The sequence below is a fragment of the Mirounga leonina genome, unplaced genomic scaffold (assembly GCF_011800145.1).
Source record: "Mirounga leonina isolate KUSES-001 unplaced genomic scaffold, KU_Mleo_1.0 Mir_92, whole genome shotgun sequence".
NCBI lineage: Eukaryota > Metazoa > Chordata > Mammalia > Carnivora > Phocidae > Mirounga > Mirounga leonina.
The window spans coordinates 26756731-26774801 of NW_023270852.1; the positions used below are offsets into that span (position 1 = coordinate 26756731).

The window sequence follows — 18071 nt, forward strand, 5'->3', positions numbered from 1 at the left end:
AAGTTAGTTACCCAACATAACTGAGAGGCCTTGATCTGTTGTGTTTCCATGATGAAATAAGCATAGGAAGTTCAAAAGAAAAAATCTTGGGTGTAGATTCAGTTTGGAGGAGATGATTGAAAAGTCTTCTACAGTTCATCTGATTCAGATTTCAAGCACATTCTATACCCCACCCCACCCTCGCCTTTTTTTTTTTTTTTTTTTGTAGAGGTAATGCTCACTACATTGTGCTTTAAGATTTTTTAAATGCTCATTAGGAAACAAAAAACAAAACAGCCCATTAGTTCTGAACCTTTCCTGCTGAAGAAATGGTGGTATGCAGAGAGGAATCAGCAGCTGGATAGAAATAGTGAGAACGAAGACAGATACGAGCAATGCCATGCCTAATCAAGGAAGGTTTTTCTCAAATGAATTCTGGAATGAGTATATACCCAAAGAATGGGTATGGGGTATACTATTTGGGAGAAGTAAATGATATTTTATTATACCAATGCATGAGTAAAATTACCCATCTGCTGTGTTTAAAACAACAGTAAAGAGATTACATATCCTTTTACTTATTGTTGATGGCTGTTTTGGGGGGATTATGCTTTGGGATTGAGTTGGTTCCCAGTGGACATCTAAAATATTTGGAACCCAGCTGGAGGGCAGCTGTTGGCTTTTGGTCCACAGCACAGTGTTTTTTGGTGAAGTAGTGAGTGCTGTCTTACTGGCCGCCTTAGTATTATAATAACCCTCACTCTAATGGTCTTTCCTACCTTTATCAAATAATAAAAATCTGAATTGCCATATTGCCATGTGCTTTTTGTAAGTATGTGGCCTTGCTGTGACCTCTCTAATCTGGGAGCTCTTATTTATTTTTGTAATGTCTCTGAGGGAAAAACACCTTATCACCCCAAGCCTGTTTCTTATTTGGGGTTAATGGGAATACCACCATTTGGTTGAAAATAACTAACCTACTACAAATTGTCTACTTATAATAATGAGGTTTCACTTAGGTGACTTGTCTACTTTGCCATGCTGAAAACACAATATTTTTTCAGCTTTAACTTTGCTCTGAGTCCATATAAAATCTTTCTCCTCCATGTGCTGAATGACATGTGAGCTTTTCTGTGTTGTTTTTTTCTGAATTGTAAAAGTAACATGTTTGGCAGCATTAGGATAAAGAATGGTTCCTTACATAGCTATGTAAACATACTGGAAAACTGGCTCATGTCACTTTTTTCTCATCTCACTTAATATAAACAAGGAAGGTTTCTAGGGTTTTTTTTTTTTTAATTGTAATATTTAAATTAGTTATTTTAGAAATTGGAAAATATATTTTTTAGATGTGTTTTTCTTTACTAGAATAAATATTTCATAGAAATTTTGAGGCTTATGGAATATTCTTGTCATCTTTGCTTTTCTTAAATCTGGTTCATTATGTAAATAGTGAGTTCTTTCACACAGAGCCTGTACCTTAACTTTCTATTTTATTTGCTGTGCATGAAAAGAAGAGATGTTTCATAATTGAGTTGAATGAAATTTATAAACTGTAATACTTTAATGGGGTTTTTTTTAAAGGAATCTTTGAGAGAAATCCATGACAGCTCAGGGGTTTTAGAATCACACTTGGTTTCTAAACCAGCCTCAATTTCATAACTATCCATGTCTCTCTAAACATCTTCCCTGAAGTAAGGATAATAATCCCTACATTGCAGGGCTATTTTGAGGATTACATAAGGTAATATATGTCAAGCACCTAATACTGCCTGTGACATGCAGCAAGCTCAGTAACATCAGCAATTGATGTTGTTGGTGCATTGTTATTGTAATTATTATTATATGGAACTATGAAACAATTCCCCTCCGTTTGTAAAAAAAAAATGACAGACACTGGTTAAAAAAAATAATACATTGGAAGCATTATGGGGATTATTCCTCCCATGGAAGCACTGTAACCACTCAATCAACATTAATAAGAATAAAATATTTTCTAGAGGCAGAGGAGTATAATTGAAAGCCTTGACTTTGAAATCGGAATAGTCTTGGCTTTGAGTCTTAGTTCAGCCACTAAATATTCTGTGATTTTAGGTGAGTAATTTATCTTCTGAGCCCACTTAAAAGGGGAGTAATAAAAGCCTACTTTGAAGAGCTGTTGTTAGTATTAAAGATAATATTTTAAAAATACCTTTTATAGTACCTGGCACTTTTAATCAATAGCAGTTTATTATCTGTTTTATTCCTCTCCTTTCTTCTTTCTCCTTGTTTTCTGGTCCTTTTGATTGTCTTGAGTTACCTTTACTAACTTTGCATCTTTAAGCTCATCCATGATTTCTTTTGGCTTCCTTTTCACACTTAGTTCTTTTCCTGTTTGTTTTGAATCGCATTTTTAATGAATGTTAGTGACCAGTGAAATGACCATACAATAGAGAGATGGGTATGGGGAAAAAAAGAAGCAGCTGAGTATCTTGATAACTTTTAAATGTAAGTCAGTGGCCAAACTTTACTTCCAATAAACTGCATTTCCTTTACCTGATCATAATTGAGATGCAAATAAAGTGTTGTGGGTGTGTGAACGATAATGTCTAATTGGTATTTATAGACCAGAGAGTATGCTTTCAATGAATATTTTGTTCAGTGAATGAATTCACATCTTGGCTTTTACCTGACCGTTACATTTAAAAATTTTTTTAAATAAGCACTGAATGTTTCTATGTATAAATCTTATCTTTGGTCTTTTAAATAGTTGTTTAAAGCTATTTATTTTAGGAGAATTAACATTTTGTTGTTATAAGGAATTAACTTGCAAGTTGTGTAATTACCATGTACTGAAATTTTTCATAGTTGTATACTTTACATTGTTTCATTTTTATGGAAAACAAAGTACAGTTTACTCACTTAACCATAAAAGGACAGGAGGATATCATATAGGCTATACGTCCAGCCACTATCTGACATAATTCGTTCACAACTGAAAAATTTCAAGGTTAATGTGTTGACAGACTTTGTTTGCTGACCTTGAAGGTATAAATCAAGAATAGTCAGCAACCCAAGGAAGAGACTAGGCCCAAATTTTGGTCATATTTAGTGTAATTTCTTATACTCAGTGCAAATACTTTAAATTGCCCAATATATATAAATATTCTGGGATTTGTCTCCTAGTATATTAGTGATGGTTTGCTTTGAAATAATTTCTTGTATGGTGAAAAAAATTGACGTAGGGAGTCATGGAATTTTGGAGTTCTAAAGAATCCTAGAGATTAACTTCTTTTAAAGATGAAAAAGTTAAGGTTTAAAAAATTGAAGTGATTTGATCAAGTTTTTAGTCTTAATCTGGAGAACCAAGACTTTTTTCTTAACTCTACTCTGGCATTTGTGACTCTAAAACTCCCCATAGGGTGTTTTATACTGTTCCTGTATTTGTTTTATCAAGGAAGGGAAATTTTAAAAAAATCATTAAGTAAAACTGCCAATCTAAAACGAAGGGACAGATTAAAAAGGTGGACTGTGCGTTAAGGGAGATTTTTTTTTTTTTTAAAGATTTTATTTATTTATTGGAGTGAGAGAGAATGAGAGCGCGAGAGGGAAGAGGGTCAGAAGGAGAAGCAGACTCCGAGCCCGACGTGGAACTCAATCCCAGGACTCCAGGATCATGACCTGAGCCGAAGGCAGTCGCTTAACCAACTGAGCCACCCAGGAGCCCCAGGAGATTTTAATTACATAGGATTTTTAAAAATTATGAAGCAATACATAGCTATTTAACTTGAGAATAGCGCTGTTTAAAACTATGCATTGTCTAAAGCCAATCAATATTATAATAAGTTGTGTGTTCAAAGTCAAAATGTATACATTGCAAGTTATGATAACACTCATTCATCCAGTAAGAGTGGTTTCTCCCAAGAGGCCATGCAGTGATCTGTGTTTGCAGAAAAGTGAAAAAATGCTTAGAGTCTAAAGTTCAGCCTTTTAAAAAGTGTATGAATAGAAGTACTATTTAGTTTTTTGAAAGATGGATTCTATAAATAGAAACTAATATCATTATCAAAAGCCTTATATATCAAAAATCTATCCATGTATGGAATTAGGTGAAATAGAGACTGTCCTTTGGGACTTTGTGTTCTAAGTAAGTTCTGGTGGAGACATAAAAAAAGGTATATAGATGGCCAAAAAGCATTACCTAAGTATGTCGAATAATTACAATAATAACATAATCAGATGTTTTGGTGGGTACCTCTTGAAGGGTAAAGTGTAAATATTCTGTCCTCGCGTATCTTATTGGAATGATTTGTTAATGTGCCTGCATTTCCACTAGACTGGCCTCATAAGGGCAACAGGTATCAAGAATTATGTAGTTTTGTTTCCATAATATGCTGGCAATACAGCAAGTACTGAATAAATATATAAATAAGGGGAGAACCTGTGTGCTTCTTTATCTGTTCTTTTTCACCCAAAGATCATGTGGGCTCCTGATCGTCTGGAGCTTACCTCTGTATAGCTCTCTCTTACAGACTTGCTAAGTCACAAAGTGTTCAGAAACACATAGACACACCAGATCAACTTTTGTGAATGGGCTGCTTGGCTGAAGTATGACTAAAGCACACATGGGGAAGGGGAGTTTGTTGCTTCTTTTACAGAAACAGAAGTGAGATTTCAGTATTTATTTGTGTCATGGAAGAAGAGGGCTCAATGAATATGGGGGAAATGGGCTTGATGAGTAATGAAGGCCAGGCAGCAAAGGGCGTCATTGTCTTTGGACACACTCAAGAAGAAGTGATCAGGGACAAAGAACATTTAATCGAGTATGTTAAAGAAAAGCAGGAGAGCTCTGTGGTAGGAAGTAGTTAAATGTACCATCTGTTTAGGTCTCTAGTAGGCTCTAAAATGACTTCAGGATATGTGTTTTAACCATTTTGAGGTTTCTTTTCCAGGACATGTTCGCATTGGGCTATATTCACATTTTTAATATTTCTGGTTATTTTTAGGATTTTAAAGTATTCATATATTGTGGTACTGTTTTTTCTTTGTTAGAACCTTGAGAGGGATAGTTTTCATATAATTCCACATGACATAGTGAAAAGAGTAATAGTACAATTTTTTTTCTGCAAGTTTTGTAAAGCTCGATAGCAGGAAACGGTGTATTGTGAATCTGTCACTTCCTAAAAAGGCATTCTGGAAGAAACTACTTTTCAGCTGAATGAACTTTACTTTCACATTATTTGTTATACTTTGTGTATAGTCTTGGCTTAAAATGTTCTTTTGGCATTGGACATTATGAGATTTCCATGATTACTTTTATTTAACCGGTTATTCATATTCTTGGTGCAAATCGATAATAATGAAATAAATTCTATGTTTTCATGTAAGTATATGCAGTTTCAAAAAATATAAATGGTTTCTAACAGATCAACAATCCAAAACTAGGCAAAGGATATGAAAAAGAGTTAAACCAAATGACCTAAAAACAAACAAAAATGTTTATAAATCTAGGAGGCTCAGTTTCACTTACAAGAAAAATGCAACTATAATATGAGCTATCACTTCTTTCATGCATCCAGATTGGCAAGAATAAATAGTTTGATAAAACACAAACTGGGGGGCGCCTGGGTGGCTCAGTCGTTAAGCGTCTGCCTTCGGCTCAGGTCATGATCCCAGGGTCCTGGGATCGAGTCTCACATCGGGCTCCCTGCTCTGCGGGAGGCCTGCTTCTCCCTCTCCCACTCCCCCTGCTTGTGTTCCTGCTCTCGCTATGTCTCTGTCAAAAAAATAAATAAAATCTTAAAAAAAAAAAAAAAAACACAAACTGGGTATGGGAAAATAGGTAGTGTAAGGAAATAAGTGCTTTCATATGTGGATGATGGGAATAAATCAAAATTAAAAATGCACCTAGCCCTAAATGCAGTGAATTCAGGTCTAAGAATTTATCTCAAGAGATATAAGTGCACATGTTTGCAAAATATACTTTGGTATTCAGTATTTTCTGGCTCCACCCCCTCTAAATATCTATTCATATACTGTTTTTAAAAATGTCAGCATTTCCATATGGGGGGTGTGTGTGTGTGTGTAAAATTAGAAAGGAAAGTATAAAACAATGCCTTTATTAGATATATATATACAAATGTGTGCACAGACAGGATATCAGAGACCTGGAATAGGAGGGGACTTTCTTTTCACTGTATTTTTGTTATTCAGTTTGCAGTTTTGTTTTTATTGTGTATATGCATTACTTTGTAAAAATCAGTTTGAATAGTTTTTGACATGTAATTTACATGCTGTAAAATTGGCCAGTTGAAAGTTAATTATGTGAGTTTTAGTCTATTTATAGAGTTCTGCATCTATCCATACAATCTAATTTTAGAAACTTTTCATCACCCTCAGAAGAAACTTTGTACCATTAGCAAACAGTTGCTATCACACCTCACTTCCCTAGCTCTAGACATCCATTACTCTACTTTCTGTAAATAGATTTGTCTCTTCTGGAATTCATATAAATGGTATCATACAACATGTGGTCATTTATAACTAGCTTCTTTCAGTTAAATAATATTTTTGAGGTTCATCCATGTTGTAGCATGCCCTATATTACTTTTTGAGTTAAAAAATGTTAAAATTAAAGTAAAAAAAGCAATTGGAAAATTGTCCTTTTTAAGTATGTTGTGCAATGGTTGTGAAATGGAAGAGAATTACAGAGAAAGTATTGTCAGAGTTACTATTTACTGAACATCTTTGATGTACTAGTAATTCTTTTAGGCTTTATGTATGTTATCTTATTTAATCCTTACAATATATGTAATAGATGGTATTGTATTGTTTCTACAAATGAGTAAATTAAGTGGTATGATTATAAGTTGTGTGTCAATTTACACATAAAAGCATAAAGTATAAAAATAGATGTATGCAGATATCTACAGCCAGAGTTAGAATATTTTATGTGCTACATAACATTACCACAATGCACAGTGGAAATACCACTCATTAGCCAGATAGTTCTAATAGAATTTCTTGCAATTATGGATCTATTCTATATCTCTTCTGTTATAGTATCCACAACTACATGTGGCTATTGGTTACGTGAAATAGGACTAGTGTGAGTGAGGAACTAAATTTTAATGTTATATAATTGTAAATAATTTAAATTTAACTACACTCTGCTTCTGTCCTTGATGTAGTAACAGTTACTGGTTGATCACGGTAATCCTTACTCCTACAGCTGTAAGTGTCAAAACCTGTGCAACAGATGAAACAGTGGTTTCAAGGTCTTGGTTATAAGACCACCAAAGGGCAGAGAGGTCCCTGAGAGCAGGGAAACAAATGAAATGGACCCTACGAGTAGAGTATGCTAGCTTCCCGCTTGCGGGAGTTTCAAGGCTTGGATCAAAGAGGAGGCATTCAGACAAGGTCAAAGACTTTCTGAGTTGAAGAAACAGAGTGGAGAGTGAGAGAAGACAATGCTGGATAGAGTTCATAGAACAGAAGACGAGAGAGAAAAGTGCTTAGCTGCTTGCTTAATGATTAGGACAAGTACCTGCGGGAAATGCCCCAGGTCAAGGAAAGAACAACCTGAAAGGATTTGAGGTCCTTACTTGAGTGCTTGCCTTTCAGATAGCAGCAGGAATAGTGTCTTGTTTCTACTAGCCAGACTGGAAAAATCTCAAGATTCATGTGGCTTTGGGTGAAGTACACGTAAGGGTCTTATCTCAGTTAATGGGGAGTAATTGGCTCTAAATTGAGCACTACTCTACTCCCTCCTAAAATACCTTAAGAGCAAGTCCTTAAGTGATCAAACTGTTTCCAAATAACTGTGTCCCTGAACAAAGCTCAACATCTATGAGAATACGGAAATATCGAGCACTCACCAAGGTAAAATTCAGAATGTCTGATATCCAATCAAAATTACCAGGCATGCAGTAAGAAACAAGAAAATTTGACCCATAATGAGACAATAAATATGTCAATACCAAACCCAAACTGACAAAGCTGTTAGAATTAGTAGGCAAGGACATTAAAAAGAGTTATTATAACTGAATTCCATAGTTTCAAAAAGTTAGAGATATGGAAAATAGGGAAAAAATCTAAATCAAACTTCTAGAGATGGTAATTACACAGTGTAAGATGGAAAATCTACTGAATGGCATTAATGACACACATTGCAGAAGAAAATATTGGTGAACTTGAAGACATAATAATAGAAGCAACCCAAAATAAAACAGAGAGTAAAGAGATTTTTTTTTTTTTTTACAAAGTAAACAGAACATTAGTTGTGGAACAACTTCAGGGGAACTGCTGTATATTAATTTGAGTTCCTAAAGAAGAAAAGGGGGAAAGAAAAAAATTAATATAATTATGGCTGAAAAATTTTTCAAATTTGGTGAAAATTGTAAACCCACAGGTCCAAGAAATTTAATGAAACCATAGTAGAAGAAACAAGAAGAAGACTACTCCAAAGCACATCATAATCAAATTGTACGAAGATATTGGAGTGACATTTGTTGAGCTAACTACTGAAATAAAATCCGTCAACCTAGAAATCTACACCCTGAAAAAGTCTTTAAAAATAAAGGAAATTATTTTAGATCCATGTTTTTAAACAAAAAATATTAAAGTGTCATTTTGTAATAGAGGTTAAAGTATGATAGATGACAATAATAGCACAAAGGGCAGAAGAGGAGGAATGGAAGTATCCTATTGTAAAGTTCCATATTATATATTAAGTAGTATAATATCCCTTGAATGGAGACTATCAATTTAAAAATCTATACTATAAACCCTAAAGCAAACACTAAAATAAGCCAACAAAGGAGAGAAAATGGAATCATAAAAAATAGTTAATCCAGAAAAGGCAGAAAAAGAACACAAATGAGAAACAATAGAAAAATAAATACCAAGATGATAGATTTAATTTTGAACTTACCAGTAGTCATGTTAAATATGAACACTCAATGCCAATGAAGAGATGGAGGTTTTCAGATAGCATGTAAAACAAGAAACAACAAGAATGCCTACACACATGAACTTCTAATATAAAGACCCAATCAGTTAAAAGTAAAAGAATGGACAACTAATAGTATCAAAAGAAATCTGGAGTTACTATCAGACAAAATAGATTTCAGAACAAGGGATATTATCAGAGATAAGGTAATTTCATCATGATAAAGTGGACATATTTCTAAATATTTATGTTCCTAGAATCAGAGCCTCAGAATACACCAAGGAAAAACTGATAGAACTGCAAGGAGAGATTGTGGAGACAACTCCACAATTATAGCAGGACATTTTGATAACTTTTCTCAATAATTGATTGAACAAGTAGACAATTAGGGATACAGAAGATTTGAACAACCTAACCGATAGATATCTCTCCCAGCAACAGTAGAAGACACATTCCTTTAAAATGCGCATTGGGGGGCGCTTGTGTGGCTCAGTCGGTTAAGTGTCTGCCTTCGGCTCAGGTCATGATCCCGTATCTGGTTCTCTGCTCGGCAGGGAGTCTGCTGCTCCCTCTTCCTCTGTAATCTCTCTCACTTTTGTGCTCTCTCAAATAAATAAATAAAATCTTAAAAAAATAAAAAGCACATTGGTGTGGGGGGCTGCCTGGCTGGCTCAGTCTGAGGAGCATGCAACTCACTTAGCATTGTGAGTTTGAGCCCCATGTTGAGTGTAGAGGTTACGTTAAAAAAAAAAATACACATGGATATTTACCAAATACATGGAACATATTCTGATATGTTTTGGGACACAAAATAAGTCCTGATAAATTTAGAAATAATCAACTCATATAAAGTATTTTCTGACCATAATGGAATCAAATAAGAAGTCAGTAACAACAGAAAGGTCACTTAAAATCCCCAAATATTTGGAAACTAAACATACTTCTAAGTAAGTCATGTATCACAGAGGTAAGCAAAAGCAAAATTTGAAAGTATTTTGAATGAATAAAAATGAATAACGAACTTATCAAAATGATCAGGATACAGGTACAGCAGATCTTAGGAAGATATTAATAGCATTATATACCTACATTTAAAAAAAAAAATCTAGATCAATGGCCTAAATTTTTGTCTTTAAAAAAATAGGAAAACAAAAGCAAATGAAATCCAAAGCAAACAGAAAAAGGAACTAATAAAGATCAAGTTGAAATCAATGAAATAGAAAACAGAAAAACGATAGAGAACATTAATGAAACCAAAAGTGAAACTTAGGTGGACCTAAGTTCTTTTTAGCTTTAAAATTTTGTAATTTGAAACACAGAAAATACTCTTCTTTATTTACCTACAGATTTACATTTATTTGAAAAAACATTTTTTTGAAAGTCAAGATGTATAGTAAATTAGCACAATTAAAAATAATTTGAAACACTAGGTCACTCAAATTTCAATCCTTTCTTTAGCATTTAACACAATACTGAATACCTTTCATAATAAGAATCAGAACCTTTCCATGGTTCTGTTGATATAGTCCCCTCATTTACCTCTCATTTCCTCAATGTCTGTACCAAGTCTCTGCATCCTTGACTACTTTGTATAAAACAACAACCCCTATTCTCCTGCATTTATTTCCTTATCCTGCTTTGTTTTTCTCCAAAACTGCAACCACTATCTTTTCCTTTAATACCTTCTTTTACCTAACTAAAAGATAGCTTTCTTTAGGGCAAAGACTTTGTGCATTTTGTGTATTGTTGTAAGTTCTCGAACAGTGCCCAGCACATAATAGGCATTCAGTAAATACCTGTTAAATGAAATGATCAATTATACATTAATATCCTTTAGATTCTCTTCCCCCCCACCCCATTTGTACAGATTTTCATCTCTTGAATTTGAGAGATTTTGAAAGGTCTGTCTGTTTAATAGAAACTTTCCAGACTTAGGTGTCTAGGTGACGTTCTTCATATCTAGATCACTTCTATAAGTAACAAAACAAAGTTAAAACAGTTTGCTGAACACCTAACAATTATCATCTCATTGAATCTTCCCAACAGTTCAAAGTGAGATGAAATTCTCACTTTACAGACAAGGGATCTAAGGCTTAGGAAATTAAGTAAGGCTTTGAAAGTCACATACAACTAGATTCAAACCCAGATCTGCCATACTCTAAAGATTGAGATCTTAAACATTGTACTTTTTCCCAGTTTCAGTTATTTGCAGAGATAAATGTTAGTTTAACATGAGTATCGATAGGTTTAGCATATTAGGTTAGAGCATAGCAACATTTTGAGGGAAAGAGACTAAGGAAATTTTCCTTAGAGAAGTTAGAGGGTGTGGGAAAGATTTGTGGGACACTTCTAGAGAGGTTTGTGAATAGGTCTGCAAAGGGGAAAATGACTAGGTCAGGAAAGGAATGAAACATTGAACATCTAGGAAGGATGGCTTTGCCCAAAGGGATAAAATGATAGGGAAATACAAATTGAGGTTCATGATCTGGGTCATTGGCTGGCAAATTATAACCAGTAAACAAACTCAATTGGACTCTAATTTTTAATTGGTTAATCAATCATTGAAAATTATTCCATATGCTTTAAGTTATGTTGTCAAAAGCAGTGATATGAACCTTACACATCATTGATAGGGTATTTTTAAAGGTAATAGAAAGGAGAGAGGAAAGGAAGGAGCAAGGAGGACAGAAGATGGTGTGTGTGTGCTTATTAGAAAAAGATTTTATATACTTTACATGTGGAAAAAGATTTTATATATTTTCTGTATAATAAGTAATAAAAATATTTGTTTTGTAGTAATTGATACTTTCTTTTGGTTTGTAGGTTTATAGATTTCTAAGCCATTCAGGTTATTTTTATAGTGTTTATCTTAGGCCAAGGTGGCAAACTTGTCAAACTTAATTTGTAATAGCAAAACTATTAGACTTCCCTTAAGTTGACTAGAAATTATTTGTGTTGGAAGTAACAAAACACTATTTTGCACGATACTCATTTTTGGTGCGCTTTGTGGTCAGCCGTTTATAGTTAAAGATTGTCCATTTGTCGTTTGTCTATGATGTGAGGCCATTGACAGTCATGTTTAGTTTACACTGTTGTTAACATAAGAACACATTTTACAACTTGTTTTTCAGTGATTTAAAACAACTTATGGAGATCCACCTTGTTGGCACAACTAAGCTTTTGGACAGGACTTGGATTCTGGATTCTTTCCATATATACCTTTTTTTTTTTTTTTTAGGAGAGAGTAGGGGGGAAGGGACAGAGGGAGAGGGAGAATGTTAGGTGGGCTCCATACCCAGTGTGGAGCTGGACGTGGGGCTTGATCTCACAACACTGAGATCATGACCTGAGCCAAAATCAAGTCAGATGCTTAACTGACTGAGCCACCTAGGCACGCCTCCATATACATTTTATTTTGTTGTATTTAGTGTGATATGTTTGAGGGGAGCTTTTAAAGTTAGGTTTACTGGGGCACCTGGGTGGCTCAGTTGGTTAAGCGACTGCCTTCGGCTCAGGTCATGATCCTGGAGTCCCGGGATCGAGTCCCGCATCGGGCTCCCTGCTCAGCAGGGAGTCTGCTTCTCCCTCTGACCCTCCTCCCTCTCATACTCTCTGTCTCTCATTGTCTCTCTCGCAAATAAATAAATAAAATCTTAAAAAAAATAAATAAATAAAGTTAGGTTTACTATATTCGGATGCCTGTTTTTAGAGGAATTTTTTTATAGCTAGTCCATATCCCACAAAGGATGATTATATTTTTAGGAGTTTTTCTTATTGATTAGAACTGGTTGACAACTGAACTGTATTTTAGGTTTGAAAAAAATCTGGTCATCTTGGTATAACAGTTAATATGCTTATGATTTATTTGCTGACTTCATTATATAAGAGCCATTGTCTTTGTTTTTAAGTTACTTGCTTTTTCAGGCATTTTTAGATTATTTAAAAAATTGATCCTTTTTGAACCATGTTACCCTTCTACCTAGACTATATACATATATACATATAGTAATATATATACATATTTTATACTACATAATGTAAAATGTATGTAATTTTATTTGTATGTGTGTGTACAGACTCATTATTGCCTTAATATGGTTTATATGAAAGGTAGAGAATATGATACGTGTATGACTAGTTTTCACATCTTTAAATTGTCTCAGGCACAAGATTTAATAGTGGGTATTTTGCTTTTATAAGACACAAATGATGCAACAACATGGGTGGAGCTAGAGAGTATAATGCTGAGTGAAATAAGTCAGTCAGAGAAAGACAAATACCATATGATTTCACTCACATGTGGGATTTAAGAAACAAAACAAGTAAAGGGGAAGAAAAAGAGAGGAGAGACAAAACAAGAAACAGACTCTTAACTATATAGGAAACAAACTGATGGTTACCAGAGGGGTTACCAGGTGGGGGGATGTGGATTAAAGAGTACACTTGTCCTGATAAGTACCCCACGATGTATGGAATTGGTGTATCATTATCTTGTACTCTTGAAACTAATATAACACTGTATGGTAACTATACTGGAATTAAAATTTAGAAAAAGAAAGATACACAAATGATGTCAGTGTTCTTTTGCAAGTAATATATTTTCTCCTTGTTGTAGGTCCTTTTGTTCTGCATCACAGCTGCCATGTACATGTTCTTTTTCAGGTATGTCCTGTTATACCTATTTATTTTAATAGAAAAAATAGGGTTCCTTTGTGGTTTTTAAATCAGCCATGTAACTAACGTTGTTCCCTAAATAATTATTTCTCACAAGTAGCACGAGGTTTTGTTTTGTTTTTGTTTCCTTCCTCTTGGATTGTTAGAAATAAATCACTGCTTCTTAGTGGATAGAAGAGAGGGAAAAAAGATTTGTTTTGTTTGTTTGTTTTTCATATTCTCCTTACAGGTTCATCTTGGAAAGCTGAATATATAAATTAATAATCTTAAATACTGATAAGTGAGTTTTTGTTTTTTGTGGACCTGATTTTAGATATTCTCCACTCTCCAACATTTTAAATCAATTTAAGTCAACATTTTAAATTTAAATAAGAAAAAAGTGATGGTAGGGCTTAATCTAAATCTTCTGCCAAGATAACCTAGCACATTAATCATGGTCTTTAAAAGATTAAATTAGTCCGTAATGTCAGAGTTGTATTTCTCATTGACATTGAAACTGTGAGGCCTGTGGAGCAGTGTTAGGATGGCTCAAGATTTCAAGGCCAATGAAAAGGACACCATCGTTCTATAACCATAGCAGTACAGGAAGAGGATTTTGGATTGGGAAGAGTCCATTCCTTCCTAACCTTTATTGTTAGTGATACCAGTAATTCCCATTTATTTCAGTCCTATTACACTAATTTGAATAGACGTTTCTTGATTTTTCTGGATATAGGCAGAATTCAATCACAACAGGAAGGACCAAACTTTTAAAATTAAAATTTGTACGGGGCGCCTGGGTGGCTCAGTCGGTTGAGCGGCTGCCTTCGGCTTGGGTCATGATCCCAGGGTCCTGGGATCGAGCCCCGCATCGGGCTCCCTGCTCGGCAGGAAGCCTGCTTCTCCCTCTCCCACTCCCCCTGTTTGTGTTCCCTCTCTCGCTGTGTCTCTCTCTGTCAAATAAATAAATAAAATCTTAAAAAAAAAAAATTAAAATTTGTACTTGATTGACCAAAGCAGTTACAGATTTTAATAAGATATATTTGATAGATATCTTAATTTTTTCTTTTTACCTAAATCAGACAATTCAACCATACCAGAATTTTAAAACAATTTCCTGCCAGAACATCCTAATAAATATTTGATAAGCACAGTGATAGGATTTTAACTTACTATGACTTTATCCAAAATTTTACATGCACATTTAAAGTGATGCTGCTGCTGTTATTCTTGTAAAGAAAGGGACAGCCAGGCCATTAGAAGGGAAAAATGGATCAGATTTCAAGGTAGGGAGAACTTGATTTGTAAAGGATTGGTAATGGGTGCATAATATTTTTTGTCAGTTATTAATGACTGAAAAATCATTGCAGCTCTCCGGGGGTCTTTGTGAAATTGTTTGAGCTACCATATGGTCTCTTTCTTATATTTTAACAATTTAGGGGTGTCCACCATATGGTCTCTTTCTTATATTTTAACAATTTAGGGGTCAGGTATAGGAATTAGGGACAATGACTATATCATTTCATCAATTTCCAAAAATTGCATATTGTATTCAGATATATTATTAGGACAATATGTAAAAAGTTCACATGGTTGATCTTTATGTCTATCTAGTCTGAAGGTAAAGCATACCTAGTGGGGAAAATATAAAAAAGAGAAAAACTTAGAAACCTATCTTCTTTTTTTTTTTTTTTAAAGATTTTATTTATTTATTTGAGACAGAGAGAATGAGAGAGAGAGAGAGAGCACATGAGAGGGGGGGAGGGCCAGAGGGAGAAGCAGACTCCCCGCCGAGCAGGGAGCCCGATGCGGGACTCGATCCTGGGACTCCAGGATCATGACCTGAGCCGAAGGCAGTTGCTTAACCAACTGAGCCACCCAGGCGCCCCAGAAACCTATCTTCTGTTGACATGTACAGGAGGAAAATACAATATCAAGTAAATTTTCTTTTTGTGAAAATTCCCAAAAGCAGATAGTTAAATGCAACAGTCCTTCCAGTCTGACACTTAAAGAGAGTGTATTTGATCAACAGTTAGCATTTCTTAGTCATCAGTTTTTGAGGTTTAAAAAACAAATTGTATGTTGAATATAGTGATAATGCCCAAGTTTTAGCTTGGTCCTCAGAAATCATACTTTGAAAACTGCTGCCATCAACGTAGTATTTTTGGTGTAGAAAGAAAATCAGCCCTATAAATATGTATTTTGGTGTAGAGCTATGAAACCTTTTCCTGTTTCAGTCACAAAGTCTAGGTTAAAAACAACATTTTAAAATACTTTCCAGAAGGCTCAATACAAGGTTTTAGTGCCAAGATAAACATTTTCAGTTTTCTGAGGAAAGGGCTTGTTTTCTCCTAAAAGAAGCACTATCACCAAATTCCTAGTGTTCTTGGCAGAAGTTAGTTTGAATAACTCAATAAAAGAGGTTTGGCAAATGGTAAAATAAAACCATTTATAAAGTACTACAATCAAACAAAACAATGTTACATGTTTGTCTGAACTCTGGCCTGTGTTTGGAATGAACAAACAACATTGTGTACATAGCAGTTAGTGAGTCTAATTGCATTAAAATATTTTATTCTTAAAACTCAGTTTAATATACAGATATTTGAGGTCACATTTTTTCCATTTATTAACAATTTTAATTCTAATTGCTTAAAATAGGTAAATATCAAATGATATTGTCCCTAGGTTTCCATATATACTAATTTCCTTTGAGAAGAGAGGATAAGGGAATCATTTTATGTTAGAAATTAATAAGCTTGTGTTTTTATCCTAACCTATAAGTGGGAAAAAGGGAAATGAGACCCCCCTTTCAATAGAGAGGAAATGTGCCAATTTTATTTATTTAGAGTAGGAACTTGAGGAAGTAGTTCCATAAGTATTTTCTAAAAGTGACATATAGGATGTGATGGTTATAGTATGAATTTACTTAAAAAGTAATGCAGTGTTCTTAGTATTAAAATCATGGCTATTAAAATGTGTAATGAAAACATCTTACTTTTGAGTAGTTCTTTTGTTATTTTTTAATAGGTACAGTTTTCTTTTCACGTGCATTTTCTCATACACAGTGATCTTGATTTTCAATCTGTACACCAGAAATAAGGCTTACATTCAGATAGAATTCTAAGAAAACTTCAGAGGCTTGGGTTGAGGAACGGTAATACGTGAAGAGAATTCTAGTTCTTAGCCAGCTGGCCATCCATCCATCCGGGTGTCTGTTGATAACCAACATATGCTGTGGATTCTGTTAAGAACTGGGGTACAATATTTTGAAGATATTTTGAAAGAAGTCTTTCTGTACAACCCCCAGTGGGCATTCTTCATAATGATTCTGCTTCCATTGTTCAATCATGCTATTATTTTGTATGTTGTTGTCATAACTTTGTCTTAGAGCATGTCTGTCACTATGAAGCAGAAATCATAGTTGAAAATTTGGTAGAATATTTCTTCTCATGCATACCTTTAAAGCACATTTTTTTTTAACTTCTAAATGTATACTTATGGGTAAAGCAACTTTTTTTTTTTAAGTCAAGGATTTATTATAGTTGTTGATTCAGGCTTTATTAGGATCTTTCCAACAGTCATGTGGAGAGAAGAAATGAGTCTCTTTTGAACCATTAGCTCTTTCATTTTTTTAACTGAGAAGCAAAGGAGAGAATCAACAACAACACAAACAGCATGCCAAAACTAATACCCATAATCCTGCTAACAAAAAACAATGAAACATGCTACACTTTTAAACAATTTATTTATTGGTTTTATTTTCAACATTAGGTATCTGTGTATGGAGAACACATAGTTTAGAAAAGTGAAATAATTCAGTTTCACTTTTCTTTAATAATTTAATTTAAAATAGACAGTATCATAAAGCATATCATGACAGCTTTGATCCCATCCTGGTGAGTACCTAGCTAGAAATTCTTTCCACCTGCCTTTGCAAAGGCAGCAACAAATCCAACAGTTTATTTAAACATGTAGATTGAAAGGCTCAGACTTGTTGTCATAGCAGATAATCTGTGAACTGTGTATGACTGATTCGCAGGAGACATAACTTAATCTGCTATAAACATTGAAAAACATTGTATTTTTATTTAGAATCTAGTGCAAATTAAAGTTGATTGTTGTTGTGTTTAAAACATTACTTAGAAACAGTATTGATGCCTGCCATGGATGAATTCTGGTCAAGTCTCTGTGAAGGTACAAATAATAAACTGTTTCATTAGTCTCAAGATAATGGATGTATTTTGTTTTTAAGAAAATGAAATGACACTATTCATTGGCTGTCTGCATTTTTGAGTGAAAGACATTTGTGATTGTCGTTGAATCTCCTAATGTAAACGGAACCTAGTATCTTTGAAGTGACTTTAACAGCAAGTAAAGAACTTTTGATCTGGGTCTTTCGACAATTACTGATTTTAACAAAAGCCCTTTAAATATCAATTAGGTTCTATTTTCTAAAGTACTGCCTAAAACTACACAGAAATCCAGTCTAGAAAATTATATAGAGCAT

At 34.1% G+C, this 18071-nt stretch overlaps 1 protein-coding gene across 1 annotated transcript in view; it reads left to right on the forward strand.

Moving 5' to 3' along the window:
- The window catches only part of TMEM135 (transmembrane protein 135), a 264244-nt gene that overhangs the window by 153472 nt on the left and 92701 nt on the right, over nucleotides 1-18071 (forward strand). Inside the window, exon 6 of the mRNA XM_034995060.1 lies at nucleotides 13524-13570. Within this exon, the coding sequence (XP_034850951.1) occupies nucleotides 13524-13570 (47 nt within the window). The remainder of the gene's footprint in view (nucleotides 1-13523; nucleotides 13571-18071) is intronic.